The sequence below is a fragment of the Odocoileus virginianus genome, chromosome 31 (assembly GCF_023699985.2).
Source record: "Odocoileus virginianus isolate 20LAN1187 ecotype Illinois chromosome 31, Ovbor_1.2, whole genome shotgun sequence".
Lineage (NCBI taxonomy): Eukaryota > Metazoa > Chordata > Mammalia > Artiodactyla > Cervidae > Odocoileus > Odocoileus virginianus.
The window spans coordinates 41,072,926-41,096,746 of NC_069704.1; the positions used below are offsets into that span (position 1 = coordinate 41,072,926).

At 54.4% G+C, this 23,821-nt stretch overlaps 1 protein-coding gene and 1 long non-coding RNA gene across 2 annotated transcripts in view; one reads left to right on the plus strand and one right to left on the minus strand.

The window, feature by feature from the left end:
* Positions 1-413: 413 nt before the first annotated feature.
* Positions 414-23,821, minus strand: part of DMTN (dematin actin binding protein) — a 25,328-nt gene continuing 1,920 nt past the window's right edge. The window contains exons 2-16 of the mRNA XM_070459707.1: positions 13,709-13,915; positions 13,397-13,471; positions 12,506-12,661; positions 11,513-11,557; positions 11,075-11,174; positions 10,621-10,677; positions 10,218-10,370; positions 9,624-9,748; positions 8,652-8,757; positions 2,787-2,851; positions 2,582-2,630; positions 2,397-2,404; positions 2,147-2,212; positions 1,792-1,872; positions 414-1,666 (exon numbers count right to left, since the gene is read on the minus strand). Coding sequence (XP_070315808.1) covers positions 1,553-1,666; positions 1,792-1,872; positions 2,147-2,212; positions 2,397-2,404; positions 2,582-2,630; positions 2,787-2,851; positions 8,652-8,757; positions 9,624-9,748; positions 10,218-10,370; positions 10,621-10,677; positions 11,075-11,174; positions 11,513-11,557; positions 12,506-12,661; positions 13,397-13,471; positions 13,709-13,726 — 1,218 coding nt within the window. The 5' untranslated portion in view covers positions 13,727-13,915 and the 3' untranslated portion in view covers positions 414-1,552. The remainder of the gene's footprint in view (positions 1,667-1,791; positions 1,873-2,146; positions 2,213-2,396; positions 2,405-2,581; positions 2,631-2,786; positions 2,852-8,651; positions 8,758-9,623; positions 9,749-10,217; positions 10,371-10,620; positions 10,678-11,074; positions 11,175-11,512; positions 11,558-12,505; positions 12,662-13,396; positions 13,472-13,708; positions 13,916-23,821) is intronic.
* The window catches only part of LOC110141166 (uncharacterized), a 9,667-nt gene continuing 5,124 nt past the window's right edge, over positions 19,279-23,821 (plus strand). Inside the window, exon 1 of the long non-coding RNA XR_011485035.1 lies at positions 19,279-19,408. This is a non-coding gene — a long non-coding RNA (uncharacterized lncRNA). The remainder of the gene's footprint in view (positions 19,409-23,821) is intronic.

Sequence of the window (23,821 nt, forward strand, 5' to 3'; positions counted from 1 at the left end):
CCTTTCCTGGTGTGTGGCCTCCCCATTAAACTGTGGGTATCACAAGCCCGGAAGGGTACAACCATGTTGACTATTGATGAACTTGACTGCCAAAGGCTACACTTAGGGCTTCAGTAGAGGACAGAGCCTTTTTCCCCAGCTGGCTCTACATCACCCTCCAGAGTATGGCTTTCTGTCCCCTTGTCCATGCCACCATTGCTCAGCCCCTGAAGGAGAGGAGGCAGAGAGGAACTGCCAGCCTGCCCCGGCTTTCCTGGGGCAGGAGGGGGCGGGTAGTATGCGCGCCATCTCTCTCCCTCCTCCAACTCTGCCTCCCCCCTCCCCCCATTTGAACCCTTGCCCCATGGCTTTTCTCAGCCTGGCATCACTTGTCTCTCCTACCCCGATCTGGAAGCTCATAAAGAACAAAGAAATTTGGGGCCCCAATGCAACCTTTTAATTTCAAGCAGAGTCCCCCTCCCCCAGCATGATCACACACACACACACACACACACACACACACACACACACACACACACGGCAGAAAGGGATCTCAGGGTCTGGGCAGGAACAAAACCCAGACCCGGGCAAAAATATATATATAATTATATACACATGTGTATTTGGAGAGAAGAAAAGCTGGGAGCGTGATTAGGGTAGGGCGGAGAGTAAGGTGAGGAAAGCAGCTGGGGGGTGCCCCAATAAATTACATTCTTTAGAGAGCGTGGTGGGGGGTGCAAGGGCATGGGCAGAACCAGTGGCCAGGACTCTCAGCCTGGCTCCTGATCCCATCCAAGGAGATGGGTTCCGCCCAAGACCTGGATGCTAGAAGGCAGCATTCTAGCCAACCCCGCCTGCAGGCTGATGGTGGGCTGGGGGTCTGTATAGGCGACATCTCCACTCTACGCCCCAGGCTTCTGGGAAAGCCACGGGGCTAGAGCAAGAGGCTTTGAAGCTTGGGGGTCGCAAGGGCAGGGCAGGGCGCGAGCTGGAGGACCAGGTGGCCTCCCTGCTGAAAGCTGAGAGGCGGGAGGCCCAGGTGCAGGGGAACCTGTCCCACGTGAGCTGCAGAGGAGTGCTTGGGTACACACGGGGTCCTGGGGTGCTCTCTGCCTACCTGGCTGCTCCCCACCCTCATGGGACCTCCTACCAGGCCCAAGAGATCTCACCACCCAGCAGACAGGCCTGACCACTAAGTGCTGTGTTCACTTCTCATCACTCTCTTCTGGGGACATTCAAGTCGGGGTGGGGCAGGGAGAGGATGCAAACATTAACTGTGTGTGTGCTGGGGTCCACAATGGGCTTGCCCTGTACTGTGAGGACCAGGGATGAGGGAAGGAGGCCCCCCTCGCCCGTCCCAGCTCATCATGGGAAAGAAAGTCCACACCCCACAGCCCCAATACAGCAGAGGTCTTGCTCCCCCTCAACTTGGGTGATGGAGCCAACCCCAGCCCTGCGCCACCTCCCTCCTCCCCCCACCAAGAGATGATGCTCTGGGGTCTTGGGACCCCAGCTCCAGGGTCCTGAAGCAGCAGAGGTGAGGGTCAGTCATGGAGCGGGTGGGGGCCATCCATCAGAAGAGAGAGGCCTTTTTCTTGAGTTCATTCCGCTTCCACAGAGCCAGCTTGCCAAACTCTTCAGGAGACATGGAGAAGACCCTAGAGAAGTCTTCCGCTGATAGGTGCCTCTGTGAGGGGACACACGGTGGCAGTTTAGGGGGAGGAGGGACAGCTGGGCCTGGGCCGAGTGACCAGGACGTGGTCCTCCCCCGCAGGAAGCCCCTCCCCCACCCTGCACAAGGTCCCTGCATACCTCCAGCCTCATCCGATCCACACCTGGAGGCAACTTGGTTCGCCCCCTATTGGTCACCACCAGCATTTCATAAGGATAGATCTGGGGGTGGGGGAGGAGAGGGGGCCAGTATTAGGCTCCTAGAGGTGCCTGTCAGCCTTACCCCTGCCATTCCCCAGGCCCCCTTATCAGCCTGCAGGGGCTGTGGGGGCTCATGCCACCTTGCCATTCAATTTCCGTGCTGCCCCTCCCAACGTCAGCCCGGAGGACCCCTCAGTGCATTCACTTCTCTGGCTTCTCCCCCAGCTGGCCCTCCCCCGCTAGAGCCGGTTCTGTCCCCTGCCCGCCACCCCTTGCCTCTGCCCCTGCCCCTCACCTTCTGCTCCAGCACACAGGGCAGGGAGTTCCCCCGGTCCATCCTCCCCCTCTGGCCCTCTCCATTCTGGGGAGACCAAAGCCGCAGTGAGCCAGAGTGCGGCAAGGAGACCTCCCCAGCCTTTCCATGTGCTTCTTACGGCCTCACCAGGTGACTCCATGGCCCCGCAACCCCCTCCCACAGCTCTGCCAGTCTCCCCATCCATCCGTGGCTTCTGTGGTCCACATGTTCCCCTCCGGAGGGCACTCACCTGCAGGCCTGCGGGAGAGAAGAGTCATTATTGTTCAGAGGTGGCTCTGAGGTCAGCAGGCCTCCAACCTGCCAGTTCAGCCTCCCCACCTCCGGCCACAGAGCCCTGCCCACATCGCACGCACCGGCTGCCCCTGGGGCTGGATCAAGCCCCTTGCCCAGCATCAAGTCAGCCCTGTCTCTCACCTGGGCTTTCAGCCTCGCTCCCAGATGGGGTGAAGTCTGTAGACTGGAGCTGGACAGGACACAAAGGGATCAGAGGAGATGGGAGTGTACTGCATCATTCCCCTTCACCCCTGCCCGCTGCCCGCGTGCCCGAGCACCCCGTCCCTCACAGGCCCCACATGCCCACTCTACCCCAGCAATCTGTGCGTTCGGTGCTGGACCTTACCCGGCTCAGGGTGGTCCTGCCATAGGCGGGGAGGGAAGAAGATTTAGATGTTCCTGCGTGCAAGGCTGGAAGAGAGCAGGAGGCCCTGATTCAGTCCCTTTGGCCTGAGAGTCATTCCTTGGCCTCCGCTACCAGGGGCAGGGCCATGGGGAGGGGACTTGGGGGAACCCAGTGGACCTCTTTCGGTTTCCAGCTCCTGCCTCTTACCTGCAGCAGGTGACATCATGCTGCAGTTCTGAACTGTCCCTAATGCCTCCCTTCTCTTTAACGGATGTGCGCAAAATAGACATTTAGGCCAAAGGCTCAAGTGTTCAAATTCAGAGTCAGATGATGAGCTAAGTCATGTCTGACTCCTTGCGACCCTGTGAACCGTAGCCTGTCAGGCTCCTCTGTCCATGGGATTCTCCAGGCAAGAATACTGGAGTGGATTCCCAGTATTCCCACTCCCTTCCCAATTCAGGGATCAAACCCACATCTCTCGTCTCCTGCATTGGCAGACAGGTTCTTTACCACTAGCGCCACCTGGGAAGCCCCAGGTGATCAGGCTCACCATCATACAATGAACCTCTGGGATACAAAAATAAGTCTAAAATAAATCAAAAGAATTGAATTATTACAGTTTTATGTTTAGCAATGTAAGTAATCAAATTTCAAATGCCTGATGTCATAAAACAGAAGCAGTCATTCTCCCAGCACTGTCAGCTGCTAGATGGCACCGCAGTCGCTTAGACTTGACATTCCCAGGACAGATGTCACTTGCAATTAGACATCTAATAATATCACTAAAGGCGTTCCTGGTGGCTCAAATGGTAAAGAATCCGCCTGCAATGCGGAAGACCTGGGTTTGATCCCTGGGTTGGGAAGATGCCCTAAAGAAGGGAATGGCTACCCACACCAGTATTCTTGCCTGGAAAATGCTATGGACAGAGGAGCCTGGCAGGCTACAGACCATGGGGTCGCAAAGAGTCGGACATGACTGAGCAACTTTCACTTTCACTTTCAATACCACTAAGCTTTCAAGAACTACAGCTTATAATTCAGGAAAACTGGTTTTCAGTAACAGGTTTGCTAGAAAGCTTCTTTGTTTGAGCTAATCTCAAAATTCCTTCATCTCCAGAGGCTAGACATTGCTGGCATTCTATAGCAATTGTTTTGACCAGCATTTTCTTTGTGCGTGAAAGTTTAGCCTGGATAGACTCAAAACTGTGAGGAACAATTGTTTTCGTCAAACATTCTTATAAGATATGTTATTTGGAAATTTGTGAGAATAAAATGCGTTTAGGGGAACTTCGTTTTTTCCTCTTGATACTTCTTACTTTTATATAGAGAATTGTCTGTTTTCACAACCCTCATTAATTATTTTTAAATAATATTTATTTATTTAGCTGTGCCAGGCTTTAGTTATGGCCTGTAGGATCTAGTTCCCTGACCAGGGATTGAACCTGGGGCCCCTGCATTGGAAGTGTGGAGTCCTAGCCACGGGACCGCCAGAGAAGTCCTTCATTCATTACTGAAGTTACTTCACTTTTGTGATAATAAGTATGCACTTCTCCCTCAATGGACTAGCAGAATTTCAACTATAAGATTTTCATTCCTAATTATGTCTAGATAGATTATTTATGTTTGAAAGAGACCATTACTTTCAATGTCACTATTAAAAAAGAATGACAAGCTTGTTCATAATTCTGCAATTGTCAAGGCTGATCAGCTATGCTAGTAACCTACTATTATCATAGGACCATTGGTCCCATACAAGTTCAGAGATGCCAACAATGATGCTGAGGCAGGCGTTTCGCTACTCAACTCTGCAAGGCCAAATGCACATTAAAGAGCTAATTTTGCCTGACTAGTTAATCCTGGTGGAGCATGAGGGCTGAATCCAACCTCCGGGGCATCTCTCTCTTTCTGCCTCATTCTTCAGGCCTTAACTATTTATTCTACGTTCTCTAAAAACAGCTACCATAACTCTTCCCACCCACACTGAAATATCATCCGGCTGAAATATCAGTTCGATGACCAGGTGGATGGCCCAGCCATATATAAGCCTTAACAGTTCCTTGAGTCCCCTAGCCCAGTGACCTTCACCTCTGCCCCATAGCAGGCAACCCCTTCCAGTGGTCAGTTCCTGGGTCCTGTTGCCCACAGCGGCCTCACCCTGACACTGAAGCCTGGGTATCCCACTTTGGGCTCACAGTGCCCTTCTTTGTTTGAAGTTTTCCATCAGCCACATTTCTGGCGCATCTGCTGGTCAGACTCACAGAGCCTCCAGCATCTGTATCGCCCACTTTCCCCTGACCTTCAACCTGTGACTGGGCATATAACCTTGAGTATTTTGAATTTCCCTGGTGGCTCAGACGGTAAAGACTCTGCCTGCAATGCAGGAGACCCAGGTTTGATCCCTGGGTTGAGAAGATCCCCTATAGGAGGGAATGGCAACCCACTCCAGTAAACTTGCCTAGATAATCCCATGGACAGAGGAACCTGGTGGGCTACAGTGCATGGGGTCCCAAAGAGTCGGATACAATTGAGCGACTAACACTTTTACTTTCATACTTCCATCCACATTTAGCAGCTCATCTGGCCACTTAGTTCCTCAGCACCTGCCTTACAAAACTCTAACCCTGGGACTTCCCTGGTGGCCCAGTGGCTAAGACTTCATGCTCCAAATGCAGGGGTCCTGAGTTCGATCCCTGGTCAGGGAACTAGATCCCACATGCTGCAACTAAAGATCCTGCATGCCACAATGAAAATCGAAGATCTTGCCTGATGCTGCTAAAACCCAGCACACCCAAATAAATAAACATTTTAAACATTTAATATGAAGAAAAAACTCCTCTTTTAAAAACACAAACAAACAAAAAAACTCTAATCTGTATCAACCTTGCACTCCCCTTCAGCCCACAGGCTATGGGAAGCACCACCCTGTGTGGCGCTCCGAGCCATCAGTGAAGCCCACCGCATGTGGATGAGTATCACTACAGACCCTAACCCTCGACCCAGCCCCCATTCCCAGCAGGAACTGTTCTGAACCTTCGCCACTCTCACCGAGCCTCACCCTGAGCTCAGCCTGAGTGTGGACTAAGTCGCTCAGTTGTGTCTGACTCTTTGCGACCCCATGGACTGTAGCACACCAGGCTCCTCAGTCCATGGGGATTCTCCAGGCAGGAATAGTGGAGTGGTCCGCCATTCCCTCTCCAGGGGATCTTCCCAACCCAGGGATCAAACCCGGGTCTTCCACACTGCAGGCGGATTCTTTGCCCAATTTCTCATGTGGCCTGTTCCCAGGTCCAAGTCCCTAGACCCTTTCAAGGTCAGTCTCCTGCATCCTAAGACTGGGTCTCTTTCCCCACTTCTTCCCAGCCGGTGCTCCCAGGGGACCATAGTTAAGTGCTCCTGAAGCCCTTAAGCCCTTGGTAAACCTTGTTAAGTCCTTGGTATCTTGTCCTTCTCTCCTCTCTCTTTGCACAATAGTATTTTTTCTCATGGTCCCACTACAACATATAAACTGAAGATTCTACCTGAGCCCTGACTCACCCGTCAAGCTTCCAACTCAGTCAAACTCAGCATCCCATCGATATGCACTTAAGACCCAACATATGCCAAACCAGTGTCTTCCCCTGACACCTGCCCCAGATTTGTCATTACCCGGAACCCAAGGCAAAACCCCACTCATCTCTCCCTCACTGCCCAAATCCAATCAGCCACTCAGTCCTGATGATTCCAACTCCTCTACAGATCTTCCTTGGCTTATGATGGAGTCACGAGCCCATAAATCATCGTTAAGTCAAAATGCATTTAACAGGGCGTCACTGGTGGTCCAGTGGTTAGGAATACATTTTGCAATGCAAGGTACTCCGGTTCGATCCCTGGTCTGGGAAGATTCCCACATGCTACGGGGCAACTGAGCTCATGGGCCACAACTCATGAGCCCGTGAGCCTCAACTACTGAGCCCATGTGCCACAACTACTGAAGCCCATGCACCCTAGAGCCTGTGCTCCACAATAAGAAAAGCCACTGCAATGAGAGGCCCTTCTACCACAAGTAGATTAGCCCAAGCTCGCTGCAACTAGAGAAAGCCTGCATGGCAATGAAGACCCATCACAGTCAAAAATAAAATAAATAACATTAAAAAATATACATTTAATACACTGAACCCACCAAACATCAGAGCTTAGCCCAGTCAACCTTAAACGTGCTCAGACCACTTAGAGGAGCCTACTGCTGGGCAAAATCCTCTAACACAAAGTCTGTTTGACAATAAAGTGTTGAATCTCTCATGTAGTCTACTGCATACTGTACTCAAAGTGAGTACACTCTGGGTACAGAGTGGTTGTTACATGTGTGGGTTGTTTCCTGTCCTAATGGTGTGGCTGACTGGGAGCATCTCAGGAAAGTACCGTGGGACTACCCTGGTGGTCCAGTGGCTGAGATTCCAGGCTTCCTGAGCGCGCCGGCGCGGGTTTGATCTCCTCTGCTGCACAATGTGGCCAAAAAAAAAAAAAGTCAGGAGAGCATCATACTGCACATAACTAGCCTGGGAAAGGTCAACACTCAAAACTGGACGCACAGTTAGCTTCTCCTGAAGGTACATTGCTTTTGCACCATCGTAAAACTGAAAAATTTCAAGTTCGAGGTTATTACTATACAGACTGTGTCTGTATAATTCTCAAACTCATTCCCTCTTCCCTGGCCTATGAATATATTTAACCTTTACCCAGACAACTGGAAAGGGTGGCAAATTGTCTCCAAAGATGGTTTGCAACATCATCTCTGAGCCTGTGTGCCCTTGGGTGGTTCCTCTCATCAAGAAACAGAATCTCTTTCCTCTCCCTTGTGTCTGGGGGGCCTGATGAGCTGCTCTGACCAGAAGAAGGCACTGGAAGGATGCCCTCTGGCTTCCAAGGCCAGGCAGTGAGAGGCCTCAAGCTTCCAGTTTGGGGTACTCAGATCTGTCCCCCTCCCCTCCAGCCGCCATGTTGGAAGGAAGACCAGGCTAGCCCTGGTGATGTGCACTATGGCACCAAAGCCCTGGCCACTCTACCACAGGCTGTGTGCTCTGAAATTCCAGACTTCCAGGGGCCCTTTCCGCTGGCTGGATGTCTGCTGCTCCTGGCCTTTGCTCCCACACCATCCCTGGGATCTTCACTGCCCTTCTCCCCCACTCACTGTGTCTCGTTCTGCAAGACTCCAACTCTGGAACCCAGGCCTTGTCAGCATCCTTTCAAAGCACTCTAAATGTAGCTCTCATCTGCCAGCACCTGCTATGCTATGCTCAAACCCCAGGTTCCATGTTACTTCTCCCCATGCCCTGAAGCTACCAGAAGGCAGCACTATAGTGTTTTACTCTTTATATCCCTAGGGATCCAGAACATGGTGAAGTGTGAGTCGCTCACTCAGTCATGTCCGATGCTTTGTGATCCCGTGAACCATAGTCCATAAGGTTCCTCTGTCCATGGGATTTCCCAGGCAAGAATACTGGAGTGGGTTGCCACTCCTTTCTCCAGGGGATCTTCCCAACCCCGGGATAGAATCTGCATCTCCTGCGTCTCCTGTATTACAAGCAGATTCTTTACATTCTGAGCCACCAGGGAAGACCTAAGAATGTGGTAGTCACCCAATAAATGCTTGTTGAATTAAATGAAGTGTGCTAATTCTGTTGTAACTGATGCCAGTTTTTGTCATCTCACTTTGTTCCATCGCTGGTGCTCTTGCCCTAAGGAGAGTGTGAGCACCCTGAGCCAGCACCGGAATCTTCTCCATCCTGTACACCCACAGTAGCCCAGGGCTGGGCGTGGGACACACTCAGCAGAGTATTTGATTCAGGGTCTAGCCAGGCGATTCTGAGCCCCCGCGGTGACACTCACAGGTATGGAAGGGTGTCCGGTCGGGCAGAGAGCGGGTTTTCCTCCGGATAGGCAATGACTTTTCCATCTCTTCTTTCAAGATCATCTTTCCCAAGTTGGAAGTAACCTGGGGAAGGAGAAAGGAAGATGGATCCAAGGCAGCATCAGTACTTGTTTCTTTCTTTTTTTGTTTTTAATTTTTTGACTGCACCGCATGGCCACTGGGATCTTAGTTCACTGACCAAGGATCGAACCTGTGCTCCTTGCATTGGCAGCATGGAGTCTTAACCACTGGACTGCCAGGGAAGTCCTGATACTTGTTTCTCCTCTCCAAAAGGTATGGAGTTGGGTGTAGCACGGGCAGGAGCGGGGACAGAGTTCCTGAAGGGCTGGCTGGTAGCCCAGAGCCCATGGAGCCTGTCCTTCTTGTGGGAAGCGCTGCCACACTGGGTCTGGTCACCCGTGAGAGCAAGGAGGCAGACCTGCTTGGTGCTAACTCTGCCCCAGGGGCCTCTGCACCCCAGGCCACAATGCCCAGAGCACAAGCCCATGTCACCAACAGCGGCCTTTCTGTGGCTCCCTGGACCCCTTCTCTCTGCTTGGCGGCCAGCAGTCCGCTCACTGCTTTCTCCTCGCCCCAGGAACTACTGTGGCTGCGAAGCCTGGCACTGTCCACGCCGCCCTTTCCTGTGCTTTTGGTCCGAATCATAAGTGGCGGACCCCACGGTGACATGCAGTCCCCGTGTCCCTTCCAAAGCATAGCCGGACATCCTGGCAAAGAAGGGGAATTCCTCACATGTTCTGACCAGTATGCTCTTCAGACATGAAGTCACTGAGATCAGAATGGAAAACACCGGAAGGATGGCCTGGCTTCCGTGGCTCTGAGAGGGCTGGGAACTTCCGGTTTAGGATCGCCTCGCTCCTCTCCAGCCGCCATGTCGGAAGGAAGCCCAGGGCGACACAGGGAGGCGGGCGGGGGCCTCCAGACGCTACCTTACTGAGTTCTTCTCTCTGCCGCTCCCTGAGTGCCTTCATCTCCTCCCCAGAGTCGTCGTCGTCGTCCTCCTCCTCCTCCTCGGCCCCCCTCCTTGATGCCTTCCGCTTCCGCCATTCTGTCTCTGGGGGACACAGGAAAAGCAGGCACATCACTCAATCAACCACGCACTCAACTCGCGTCTCTCTAGGGCTGCACCTTGAAGGGAACACTACAAATCGTTAAAATAAAAGCAGTGTTTTCTGGTCTTGCAGTGAAGCTGGGTAGGCCACACATGCTCACAAGACTTAAAAGTCACTGGGGACCAAGACCTCATCTCATTTCTCTTTCTCTTTTCAGAACTCTCATCACAGAGCCTGGGACACAGTAGAAATTTGACAAATGTCTATTAAGCAGTGAAAGAAATGAACAGAAAGTGAATGAATGACTAACAAGCAGGGTCATTTACACCAAGAGGGATGGGAATGCTGGGGATGGGGGAGCAGGAGCCTGGAGGGTTCATGCAGGGGGTGGGGGTGGGTTCCTGGGGCTTCAGCCAGGCCTACAAGGCAGTGTCTGGGCCTCCCTCTCCCCTCTCCAGCAGTCTCTCCTACCCACAACAGCCAGTGATGGGGGGCACGGCCAGTAGTCCGTTTCGATCTTGGCTGGCTGGTTGGGGTCGGGAGGCTGGGCTGCAGGGAACTTGGAGGATTCGATGATGAGGTCCTCAATGGGGTGCTTGCTCTGAGGGCTGCCTCCCGTGGACTCTGCAGGGGTTGGGGGAAGGTCAAGGTCAGCCCGGGCATACCCCGCTCAGCAGGCCAACCCCCACCCCAGCTCCCCACTCGCTCACGTCTCCCTCTTCACACCTGTAAGATCGTGGATACAACAGGAATACATGAGGAAGAGCACAGGGCATGTTACGAACATCTCTGCTCCTATGGCCCTCCCACCCTCAGTGCAGCCTCCCAGCAGGTGGCGGGAAAGTGGGTGCTGGTCCATCAGGGGAACCCTCACCTCTCTGCTTGTAGATGGGGGGCTTCTTGTAGATATTGGAATCTGGGCGAGTGGTCTCTGTGGAGAGGGAGCAACAGTGGATGAGAAGGAGGTGGTGATGATGGGGAGGGATGACAGTGATGATGACGGGAAGGCTGGATCAGAGAAGGGAACGGAGACATGGATTGGGAGGAGGCAGGAAGTTCTCGGGGGCCTGCCAAGAGCCAAGACAGAACTGGAGATCCTAGAACTGTCCCTCCCTCAAGGATTGGGATGTTTTACACTTTGTCTGGGTGGGAGGGAAAATGCAACAGGTCCACCCTGTCTGGGAGCTCTGCCTGGGTTCCAGCGTTAGTCAGTTCGGTGGTGTGCGTATACTCCAGAGCATAGGGGACCGAGAGTAAGGCAATTGAGTTCCTGAAGGAAAAAAAGAGGTCTTAGGGCAAGGATGTAGCCATGCTGACAGTAGACCTACCAGGATGGTGGAAATGGGGCAGGCTGGTCCGGGGGGTCCCAGCAGTTCTGGGGGCTGAAGCCTGAGAGAGGGTTCCAGGAGACCGGCTCTCTGCCCACACCTGCGGAGCAGAAGTGTGGTTCACTGCAGCTCCAGGTCCCCCACCCGACCCCTTCTACTATCTTGGTGCTCCCACCCAGCAGCCCACACGCCCCCAACCCCAGGGCAGAGGAGGGCTATCCAAGGACTTGATCTACTAATGGTGCCTGATCCAGGAGAAAGAATTAAATGAGATCTTGGGTCAGACACAGATGGACCCAGAGCTGGCCAGTGACAGGACAAGGTCCACTGATTCCATCACCCCCTAGGTTCTGCCGAGCCCAGTCTGGATGTGTGTGGGGCAGGGGTTAGCCCCATCAGAGCAGGGCTGGACCAGTGTCAGGTACGGGGCAGACTCACCTCTGGGGATGGTGGGGGGGATGTGGATTTGGGTGACAGCGAGCGCTGTGAATGGAGAGGAGGCTGGTCAGAGCCACAAGGGTGGGATTAAACCCTCGTCCCTAGGACCCCAGGTGGGCCACTTCTTCCCCCACGCCCAATCCTGCAATTGCTCAGCTGATTTCTGGGCCATCTCTTCTCTCTCAGTCCTTGCCAGCTCTCAGGGCTGGCCCTCCACCCTCTCTTTCCTGAAGAGGGTCCTGAAACTTTCCCGAGGACCCACGAAGAAGTGGAAGAAGCTGAGGATTCTGGAGCAGTGTCCGTGTGCTCTGAGGGCCAGCTGAAGGTGGCTCTGGCCCTGATCCCAGAGCCGAGCAACGACGGGAAGGGACAAGACCCACAGTAACCAGGATGGAGTCGGGGCCCCTCACCAGGCATTTAAGTCTCCCCATAGCCTGGCCCTCTCTCTCTGCTCAGCCATGACATGGCCCCCTTCTCCAATACAGTTTACAAAATACCTGTCCCAAGCTATCTCATGCATTTGACTACCTGGTGAGGTGGACCGGTAAAGGTATCACTTCTGTTTTGGAGGAGGGGAAACTGAGACCACACCATTACACAGGTCACGCTCAGCTAGGACTTCCAGCCTCCGAATTCAGGTTGCTAAAGTCAGCCTCTGATCTGCTGGCTTCTGTATGTTTTCCACAAATTTGCTCACTTTCTGCCCACTCGTGCCCCATTCCTACATGACCCCACTCTGTGCTGCTATCACTCAATCATGGCCTCTCTTGCTCTCTACCTGGAACCAGCTGGAGGCCAATCCATCTCTGCCTGTTCTGCAGTACAAACACTCAGTCACCAGCTGACTGGTGATTCCCGTGCACAGGTTCTCTTTCTTGTTTTGGCATCTGGCCTCCAGGAAAGAAAGTGTGAGAGGGATTCTGTTCCCCACCCAGTGCGGCTGGGGGAGCCTTTGCCCCGAGTCCCATCCAAGAGGACCCTTCCACCCTTTACCTCCCGGCTTCTGGGCAGCTCCACGTGTTCCAGCAGAGAATAGGTAAAGTGGGGCTCATAGATCATGAGGTCAGGCCTCTCGATGTCCAGGATGGCCTTGTCCTTGGGGATGGCAGCCAAGTCCTTATAGCCCAGCACTTGATTGTCCATCTTGGCCTGAAGGGAAATGGTACCCATGGAACAGAGGAGCCAAAAGTCTCATCTAGAATACTGACCTTACAAGCCCGATTTGCAATTTATTAGGAAGAAGATGGGCAGCCATGATAGAGATCAGCTCCTATAAGTCAACATTTCTATTGTTTTCATTCTAAGGATTTAAAGTGAAAGTGTTAGTCACTCAATTGTGTCTGACTCTTTGTGACCCCATGGATTGAAGCCCACCAGGCTCCTCTGTCCGTGGGATTCTCCAGGCAAGAATAGTGGAGTGAGTTGCCATTCCCTTCTCCAGGGGATCTTCCTGACCCAGGAATCGACCCTGGGTCTCCTGCACTGCAGGCGAATTCTTTACTGACTGGGCCACCAGGGCAGCCCGAGGGGTTTTCAGTCAGTTCAGTCGCTCAGTCGCGTCCGACTCTTTGTGACCACATGGACTGCAGCCCGCCAGGCCTCCCTGTCCATCACCAACTCCCGGAGTTTACTCAAACTCATGTCCATGGAGTCGGTGATGCTAGAGTAATCTTAAAACAATGATAGTCCTTCAGCTAGCACTTTGGGTACGAGACAGGACCAGACCAGCAGGAGGGGGACGCGGAATCTTCTCTGGATCTGGGGCTTTCTCTGCTTGCTAGCCCTGGCAGGACCATCGTCTGAGTGAGGCTGCCCAGCACACTGCCTGTCCCCGACTCCTCCCTCCTCCCAGCCTGAGGACTCTGGTGGCCGACGGGTACTCACCACGATGCTGGAGGGAGAGCCGGGAACACTGGAGTCTCGGGAGGAGCTGACGCTCCCAGGGGAGGTAAGTGGTTGCTGGGGAGAGCGAGAAGGCAGGCAGGTGGGAATGTGCGTGGGTGCCAGGGCCGGGCTGGAGCAAGCGGGCAGGGGTCGGGGAGGGCTTCCCTAGGCCTCCGGGGCCCCGGGGTGCGGTGCCACCAGGTGGCGCCCTCGACTCCCGGACCTGACCCTCTGCAGTTAGCCGGGCCCCCAACCGCGTGCCCCTCTGTCTCCAGCATCCCACTGCCCCGGCGTGGGTGCAGCCCCGCGCACCTTCTGCAGCCGTTCCATGCAGCAAGGATGTGGACGGTCGGATCACTCTCGGGATCCCGTGAGCGAGGGGAGACGACGCGGGCGTCAGGCTCTGTCCGGCTCCTGGGCGCTGCGCGCTCGGGGCCGCGAGAGCAGAGAGGGCGCTCCCCCAGGCTGTGGCGCCCTCATCCCTCGGTGACTGTCCAGGCTGCTGGCCTAATGCAGGGCCTGGAAGGGGAGGGAGAACGTGCCAGCTGACCCGGCAATCTCCGAGGGCGGGGGCGAGGACAGCCCCTCTGGCCCCGCGTGTCTCCGGGGAGCAGGGCTCCGGCTTTCTCATTTGCTCAGCCCCCGGGGACAGCGAGCTTGCCTGTGGCCCTCGGCAAGACGGGAAAACGGGCGGGCTGCACTTGTTTTTAGCCATTGTTCTCTGGTTGGAAAGGAAATGAGGGCAGGGGTCAACCGTTCCCAACGCAGTCTCCACATCCCTGCTTCCTCCCACCTGCCCGCTGGCCTGTGGTCAGTTTCAGGCCCAGGCTCTCACTCCCTTGCCGCAGCCTTTCCCTGGCTCTGTTCTTGGGCCGTTGCCCCTCTCCCGCTTAACCTACTGTCCAAGGCACCACACCCTCTCATAGCCCAGAAAGGTGTGGTGGATTTTTTGTTTTTATTTTTTTGCCCCACATTATGGCATATAGTATCTTAGTTCCGCCACCAGGGGATGGAACCCATGCCCTGGGCGGTGGAAGCACAGAGGCTTAACTCTCCCTGGACTGACAGGGAAGTCCCCTGCCTCCTCAGAAAGCTTTAACACAGAAGGTCTTAGTAATACTGTGAGGTGGCTACAGCAGGAGGGAGGGACAGAGCGAAGGCAGCTTGGTGGGAAGCAGGCGGGTCAGGACTGGGGCCTCTCTGCCCTGGGGAGGGTCCATGCCCACAGGAGGGAGGGGAGCCACAGTGCCCTGTGCCTGTCCCGTACAGCGGGCACGCTCACGTGCAGGCATTTAGCAAAGCGCCGTGGGGACCAAGGCCACATCCTAGTTCCCTACCATCTTCAGATGCCTGAGCTGAGGCTGCCCTCTGAGCTACTACTTTGCTGCAAGCCAGAGCCCCCTGTTCAGCAGGAAGGCCTCCGGGCTGGATCCTGGAGAGCTGGGTCCTGTCTGCTGTAAAGATTAGGAGCTCCCCTGGGGACACAGCCCAGGTCTCCTTCCTCAGTAACTCATTAGCCATCCTCCCCACACACCCCTGGACCGAACACATAATAACCATTCATTTAATGCCTGGCTGAGTTTCCAATGTGATGGTGACAGTAGGACTGTCTTCCAGCTGCTGGCAGTAAGCCACAGAATGAAGAAAGCTGATGGCGACAAGAGGTACAGGGAACAGGCAGCAATCACGTGGTGGTTATGAGTGTGGGCTCTGGCCTGGAGTGCCTGGGGAGAGGAGACTCGGCTACTCAGAAGCTGTGTGACCTTGGGCAAGTTCCTTACCCTCTCTGTGACTCACATTCTCATCTGTAAACTGGAAGATGGTCACAATATCTGTGTTATAGGGTTGTTCTGATTATTAGGCAAGTTATAACATGTGAAGTGTTTGAAATATAAATTCTATGTAAAATGTTAACTATTATGATGTCTATCTTCCTGAGGACTGATGCATTTAGATCGCTTTTTCAACTCTTTGCCACAGAAGATCATGAAAGATAGGTCATCAGTGCTCCCAGTCTTATCTGTTACTCTTATATCAGGCCATTCTATTTCTCACTGTCTCTCCACTACCAAACTGCCTACTTGAGCAGAGGCAGCTCACTTCCACTTCCCTGCTTTTGTGCATGCCGTTGAACTATTCTCCTCTCCCAGATCCCACCCATCCTTCAAGCATCATCCTTAACACTTCTCCTCTAGGAGACCTTCCCAGTTATTCTAGTCCTCACTGATAAACTCTAGTCTGAATTCCAGTGGGACTTAAAAAGAGACCACGTAACTCAGTCCTTGATTATATGTTGCCTGACATGTATTTTTGCTAACTAGAATGACTGCTAATTTCTACAATAGCTATTATTTTTTTGAATATTCAAGCTGGGTATTTTGACAAACGCTTTACAAGGATTATTTTATTTCATCCCCCTAATAACCCTATAAGGCAGGCCTGTTTTACAGGTGAGAAAACAGAGGTTCAGAGAGGTTAAAAACTCGTCCAGTGTCGTGGAGGTGAAAATGACTGTGTCTTCAGCACTGGCATGATTCACAGTGCCTTCCCAGTACAGTGTCAGGTTCATGGTGTGGACAGACTAGCATTTGCACATTTCTTAAGCCTTTTGGGAATTTTAGAGTCAAGCATTTCTAAGACGAGACTCTGACCATCAGGGTTAAACCAGGTGTTTAGTGCCTGTGGAAAGACTCCATTCCAGAGCTTCATCTTTCTCTTGCTTTCTTAACACTTACTTTGTAATGCTTTTAACTAGGTGTTTGAGGACCAGAATAAACTCTAGTATATATTCAAAGAGCTATTAGCTCCACCCTCTCACTCCTCTTTCATCTTTACCTTGTTAACAGACAGTATCAAAATAGCCATACACTTGACTTAGTCCTAGAGGCAACCACTCATCCATCCACCCACTTACCCACCCATCCATCCACCCATCCACTTACCCACCCGGTTGTGTATTGTTTTATCCATCCATTTACCAAATACTTTTTGAGCACCTATTCTGCAATGACCACAGACCATTGTTGTCTTATGGAGAACAGAATGATGAATCAAAGAAGCTAAGCTGCCCCTCCAGAAATGAGGCCATGTGTGTAAATAATACCCATGCAAACAAACAGTTACATATGCCAGATAAGATAGTATAAGGGGTGATGCAGTGGTTAGAGCTCTGCACTCCCACTGCTGAGGGCCAGGGTTCAATCCCTGGTTGAGGGACTAGGATCCCACACACTATGGGGTGCAGTCAAAACAAAACAAGATGGTATAAGGGGCTGTGAGAGGTCACAGGAGAGAGGAATAACTCCTAATGAAGTATCAAGAGGTGGGGAAAAAATTTCTTAGAGGCGTTGGTGGTTTTAGTCACTAAGTCATGTCTGACTCTTGCTACCCTATGGTCTGTAGCCCACCAGGCTCCTCTGACCATGGGATTTTCTAAGCAAGAATACTGGAGTCGGTTGCCATTTCCTTCTCCAGGGGATCTTCCCTCCCCAGGGATCAAACCTGCATCTCACACATTGCAGGCAGATTCTTTGCTGACTGAGCCGCAATGGAAATCCTTTCTTTGAAGAGGAGGTATTTAAGGCAGGCCTTGAAAGGTGCCTAATTGGAGATCCTGCAAAAACTAAAAAGGTATCCTTGGAAGAGATAGCAGCATGATGGAAACTGGAGACACAGGGAAGCACTATGTCTGTCTGGGGACAGCAAAATGGCTGAACTGTGGAGCTTAAGAGGTTGAGACAGTTTTAGGGCAGGAGGCTGGGGACCAGATTGTAGATGCCTTGAGTTTAGACTAGAGGATTCCGAATATATTCTGTGGGCAACTGGGACTATGGAATGCTTAGGAACTTTTTTTCAAAATGAAGAAGTGACAGATCTAAGCAGTGCTTTGGGGAAATGGGTCTGGCTGCAAACTGGGAGATGGATTAGAAGGTCCACAGAGAGACCAGCCAGGAAGTCATGGCCGTAGTCCAGGCAGGGAATGGTGAGGCACTGGACTGGGGCCTGGGGCCGAAGAGGCAGAATGTGAAAAACTCCACCAGAGCGAGGAGCAGGTAGTGACAGAAGGGGAGGCAATGAGTTCACTTCTTGCCAGATTGCTACTGAGGTGGGGGCAGTCGCGGGAAACACAAATTTGGGAGCCATTTGAGCTAGAGGTGGTAGTCCACACATGAGGTTGCCAATGGAGAAAGAAGATCAAAAATAGCACTCTGGGAAGTACCTGGATGGACTAGAAGAAAAAAGGAGCTGGAGATGGCCTGAAGGGAGGGTGAAGATGAGGGCAAAAACTGGACAACCAGCTCTCTGAGGGCAGGGGTAGACCTAGTGATTCTTTGAATTTTCAGTAAAGGACCTAATAAACAGTGAAGGTAAAAACAAAACAGTGAAGGTGCAATAAATACTGAGAGAAAGGGTGGTGTGTGCGCATGCTCAGTCATGTCTGACTCTGCAACCCCACGGACTGTAGCCCACCAGGCTTCTCTGTCCATGGGATTTTCCAGGCAAGAACACTGGAGTGGGTTGCCATTTCCTTTTCTAGGGGATCTTCCCGACCCAGGGATGGAAGCCCTGACTCCCAAGTTGCCTGCATTGCAGGCTGATGCTTTACTACTGGAAAGAATGCCACCTGGAAAAAAAGGCATCTGCGGAGGGAAAGAGGGGTTGAGAAAGAATGTCATGAAGGAACTTCCCTAGTGGTCTGGTGGCTAAGACTCTACATTCCCAAAGCTGGGGTCCTGGTCAGGAACATTCTACAACTAACGATCCTGCATGCTGCAACTGAAACCTAGTGCAGCCAAATATATATATATTTTTTTAATTTTTTTTTTTTTTAAGAGAGAGAATGTTGAGAAGCCCAGAGTCCATTGCCCAGAGAAGGGAAGATGTGTGGACAGGAGAGACAGCTCACCAGTCTGGCTGTCAAGGCCGGGCAGCCTCTGGGAGCATCCGCAAAGTGTGAAGCCTCCTTGTTGGAATGGGGTGCAGGGCAGAGGGGTGCAGGTGACCAGGATGCATAGGCCAAGGAGGAGCAGTTCTGAGAAGTGTGATAGGCAGGCAGGAGGCAGGAGAGGAACTATGGAGGAAGTGAGCCTGGCTGAAGGTTTTTCGGGAAAAGGGAGACTTGAACAGGTTTGCAGGCAGTAGGGAGTGAGAGTAAAGGCTCTCAGTGGAGAGTGAAGGGTAGAGAGAAACAATACGGCTCCTCTGAAAGGAGAAGAAAGGGAAGTTGGTAACTGCAACCTAGGGGCATTTAGAGGGAGCTGATCCCAAACAGGAAGCTTCTATTTTCCCAGGAAAATGGAGAGAGAAGGGCATATGCAGACCCAACACGTGGGTGGAAAGTGAAACGGTTAGTCTCTCAGTTGTGTCAGACTCTTTGTGACCCCACGGACTGTAGCCCGCCAGGCTTCTCTGTCAGTGGGATTCTCCAGGCAAGAATACTGGAGTAGACTGTCATTCCTCCTCCAGGGGATCTTCCCCACCCAGGGATGCAACCCTGGTCTCCTGCACTGCAGGAGAATTCTTTACCATCTGAGCCACAGGGAAGCCCAGGTGGGTTAGGCAGAGGCTGAAGAGAGTAGAAAGGACTGTAAGGGTCATGGTGGGGCCTGGGGACAGCTGAGCAGCTGGAAGAACAGAACTTCTACGTGTCCTGGAGCCTCAGGCTGAACCTGGGGGTGGCCCGGGCGACCTTCCCTTGAATACCATTTGTGGGTGGCTACAGCGTGGGGGCAGTGACTGCCCATCAGCGTGGTCACTGCCCAGACAGTGAGGGGAGGGGGCCACCGTGAACCAGCTTACAGGTTACAAGGTCTTGAACTAAGACCCCCCACCCCAACTCTCCCCTGCACAAACACCGTCCTACAGGCGCAGCCACTCAAATGATTCAGAATAACGATGTCCGCGCTCTGGCCCCGGCCCCTTCTGCACAGAGCCCCACTCATCCCCTGGGCTGGGTCTCCTCGCCTTCTGCCCTGAGCCACCTTCTTTCAGGAACCTGCACACCAGCGCCTGGTGAGTTGGCCAGCACTCTGCGGCAATTGTTAATATCTTACCCTTTCGGGGACATGGCACGTTAATTCGGGACTAACCTTAAGGAGTGAAGGTCTTTCTAGTGAAATATTAAGCCAGCAGAGAAAATGTTTTGGAGTGGAGCAGGGGCGTGGGGGGAGGGAAGGGCGAGGGGGAAGGGAGGGGCGCAGGGAGTGTTCTCGTGGCTTCTCTCAAATCACGTCTTACGCCCGCGAACCGCTTACTACACCCACGCGTAGCCCCTCCCAAAGCCAGTTTCCTCGCGCGTCCGCACCAGCTGCCCCTGCTCGATCCGCACCTGCTCCCAGCCCGTGCACACCCCTCGTCTCTGCACGTGCACTCCCAGCTCCCGGCTGCCTCGGGTGTACGGACGAGAGGGCAGGCTGCAGCAGGAAGGGAGGGCGCCATGGGAGGAAAGGGAAAGCGCCGCGGAGGAAGGCCAGCCCAGGTGGCGGAAGGGCCCGCTCAGCTGCGCCGCGACTCCCAGTCCTTCCATCTCCGCCCCACCCTCCCCCAGCTGTGCAGCTGCGCCTTATCTAAGCCCCCAGCCCGGCCCCACCTCAGACCACCCGCCCCGTCTCCATAGCAACTAGAGCCGCTTGGCCTGGGTGATAAGGCCCGCCCATCCATCCCCGCGAGGGCCGGTTCCAGGTAGGAGCTGAACCTGCCTGGGCTCCCTGGGCTTTGAGAAATGGAGGCTCGACCGGCAGACCCGCGGTCTGGATCCTCTATTCAACCTTCCCCCGCCCGGGTTCTAAACCAGCCACCACTTGCTCTGGGCCAGGGACTTGCACCCATCCTCTCTTGCTTCACACAAGCTCACGTCTCCCCATTAGGCGATGAGTATACGGCTGAGAGACTGACTTGCCAACTGACCCCGCCTCTACCCCCGCACCTCCCCATAAAAGCCAAGCTGGAATTCCTACCCAGGCCTATCTCGGGTCGAAGCCAATGAATGTTCTTTTCCGTGGGTCCCCAAAGATCCCACTTTAATATGGACTTGGGATTTGGGGTCCTGAGCGCTAACCTTATACTGCGGAGCCACCAAAATCCTGCTCGCTGAACTGGCCTGTGGACCAGGAGCAGAGAGGCTGGGGGTGGGGGTTGGGGGGTTGGCATACGGGCTCTGTGCCTTGGGGCAGGGACAAGCCAGGCTGGAGGCTGGCTGTGCAGACAGTAAACGGGTTACGAAATGGGCAGGCTGTCCCCGTATGCTGGGGGTCAGGTGGGCACGATTCTACGCCTCTCCTTTTTCACCAGTTTCCTTTACAGTCCCTGCCTGCTTCACCCCGTCTCTGAGTCCCATCCCGCTCTTTCTGCTTTCCATCCCCTTTTTCCTTCCTTTCTTCATCTTTCTTCCCTCACTCTGTTTCCCTTTCACCCTCTCCCTCTCCCGGCCCCACCCCCGCAGTTACTGTGGCAACAACTCAATGCCAGAAATAAAGGCAGGATCCAGCTAGGTCACCAGTTTCCAAAACAGCATCCCAGGGTGGAGAGGGGAAGGGTGGGCCAGAGCAGCCTGGCCCGACAGGGGAGGCCCTGAGCCTGGGGTCTGTGTCTGTGTTTGGGTAGGGGGGGACACCCACAGTTGCTCCTTAGATCCCCCTACCCTGGGCTGGTGGTTCATGGGAACATCCTGTGCCAAGCCTGTGCCTGCACCTTTTTAAGACTGTTGGAGTACCCACCCTGTCCTCTCATTTTATCCTTCTTCCCCACCCCCATTTTTAAGCCCTGCTGTATCTGCTAGGAGTAGGGTTGGGGTTCCTCTAATGCCAACCCTCAGCAGCACCCTCTCACACTCTGCTGAAGCATCATCACGCAGGGGCAGGAGGGCCCAAAATCTGGGTCCCGTCTTGGGACCCCAGCTGCTCAAGGTCCTGCTGCCCCTTACTTCTGATGACAGCAGGGCCCGGCCCTAGGCTCCCCCTTCCTCCCCGTTCCCCTAAATATGCATCTCATCTTCTGGTTTCTTTTTGCTGTCTCGTGTTTCTGTATCCTCAATCTACACCCCCAGCTCTGAAGAGGCTCCTCTTTCTGTGTCCCCCAGCCCCTCAGGTTTGCTTGGTCCTCAGCTTGTTCCTGCTCTGGCCTCTATTTACAGCTGGTCCTGTTGGCAGCTGGTGGTGTCACTTTAACCCAATGGATGGATAGGGCTGAGGGAGATACAAGGAAGACGGCCTCCCAAATTCAGTTTCCTGAATCCCGGGGGCATCCCTCTTCTGCTCTTTACATACACGCAGAAGTTCCGAAGGAGGAATTCCTCAGGTCTGCCCCCCCAGGTGGACAGTTTGGCTCAGGTGTTGGACACGTGGCCCTGGCAAGGCTAGCAGCGCGGAGGGCAGACTCCCCCTTAGGGGCACAGGCACTTCACCTGCACAGGCAGCCCCCGCTGGAACGCAGCGGCAGCGCAAACACCTGCTTGCAAGATCACGCCCCCACTCTCCCAGCAAGGCCCCCCACGCTGCTGTGCGGCGCCCCTGACACCCGCTCACACCCCCACCTTGTCTCCTGTTCTCCACGCCACAGCCACCTGGCCCATGCGCTGACACCCCCTCCCCAAGCACGGGCCTGGCAAGGCACACAGAGCCCCCCTCACCCATCCCGTGGGCACTTCCTGTGTGCCCTCCTTCCCAAAGCAAGGCTTTTCCCATACCTATCCTTGCTCCCCTGACTCTTGCATCCTGGCAACCCAGGCCCCCCAGAAGGAAACACTCTGCCCCCCTAAGAGCAAGGAGCCCAGCCTGCCAGGAAGAGGGAGGGGCCGAGCTAGCAAGGGGATACTTCTGATCCTCCTTGGGTGCCTTTGCATCTGCTCAGCTCCCCACCCCCTACCCACCGCCCCTTCAAGCATTTCTACAGCCCACACCAGGAGAGCACCATAGTCAGGCCTGCGGCCACGCCCTGCCACCTAGCCTGGCCAGCTAAGGGCTGGAAGGGGGCTCCTTGGACCCCTCCCCCAAGGAGCAGGCCCCACACCAATGGCACTCAGGCTTCCGACTGAACTACTCCCCTCTCGAGCATCTGTGGCAAGGTGGCAGGAGACTGGCAGACCGGCAACCCCCACTCCCCTCCCATCATTCAGCAAAGACAGAAAGCTCTCCAACCCACCCAGGCGACTCAACCCCATCCCCCACAACCCACCATCATTGAGACTTCTGGCCAGCATAGCTAGGGGAAAGGGGCTACTCGGTGATACCGTGGCTCACCCCAGCCCCCCAAATCAGAAGGAGGTGGATCAGACCAAACCCAGCTAGCCTCAGGGTCCAGCCCATTCTTCCACTGAACAAGGGGCCATAGCTGACCCCTCCCCAGGGACTCCTGCCCCCACTCAGAACCTCACTTCAAGGCAGGTGCTGTGGCCAAAATGCCCACAGAGGAGAAGAGAGGCAGGAAGGGGAAAGGAGCGTGGGTACTGGGGGTCCTGCCACCTACCTCTTCCCAGACACTGAGGCCCAGATGCTCTGAGGCCCCAAGCAGTCAGGGGCAGACGCAGATCCGGGGTTGCAGCTTTTGCTCACAGTCCAGGTAATAGGAGACTCTTCCAGGAGCCCAGCGTGCTTTCCCAGAGCATAAATAACCAGATAAAAGCCGGCTTGGGGTGGGCGAGTGGGTGGGGAGCTGGGGAAGGAGGGGACCTACCCTCTGGGCCCCCACTCCCGCCCCCACCCTACTCCTCCGCTGATCCCGGATCTCGATGCCTGGCCAGGCAGGAGGGCGTGTGCGCGGGTGGGCAGGCCAGGCAGACGGCGGCAGGGCGGGCCGCAGCTCCCCGCTCCTGCACCCTCCCCACCTCCAGCTGATAGCGTGTGGCCGCTGGCCTGCGGGTGTGTGTCTGTGTGTCGGCTCTTCACCTCGCCTGCTCGCTGCAGCTCAATCCATTCCAAACAGAGGAGCATTAACCGGGCCTCATGACGAAGCAGAATCGGAAGCAGACTCAGCCAGCCGCTGGCCTTTTTCCCTTTCCCACACCCACCCCCTGCCCAGCAGCACTCATGCTCACACACACAGCCCCTCGAGCCACCTAAACAGCCAGCGTTTGCGTAGGGGACGGGGGAGGGGGCTCTACTGATCACAGAAGGGGTGACAGCACTTGGCTTCTCCAAGCACCTGCCTCTCCCACTCATCACCCACCACCAGCCAGGCCTCTGGGGTCCCTGCACCCACCCCCCCTCTCCCCCCCCCCCCCCCCCCCCCCCCCCCCCGTGTGAAAGCCCGGTAGATGGATGGCGAAGGGGAGGGGCGTGTGGGCTGGATGCCAGAATTGGTTACCCAAGGATTAACCCTCTCCTGGGGAGGACAGAATGGGAGGATTCAGGAGACCAGGTCCTCAGGACAAGAGACCAGGTTGGCCTTTCCATAACCCAGATCTCCGGGGGACAGAGCACAGCGGTGGTT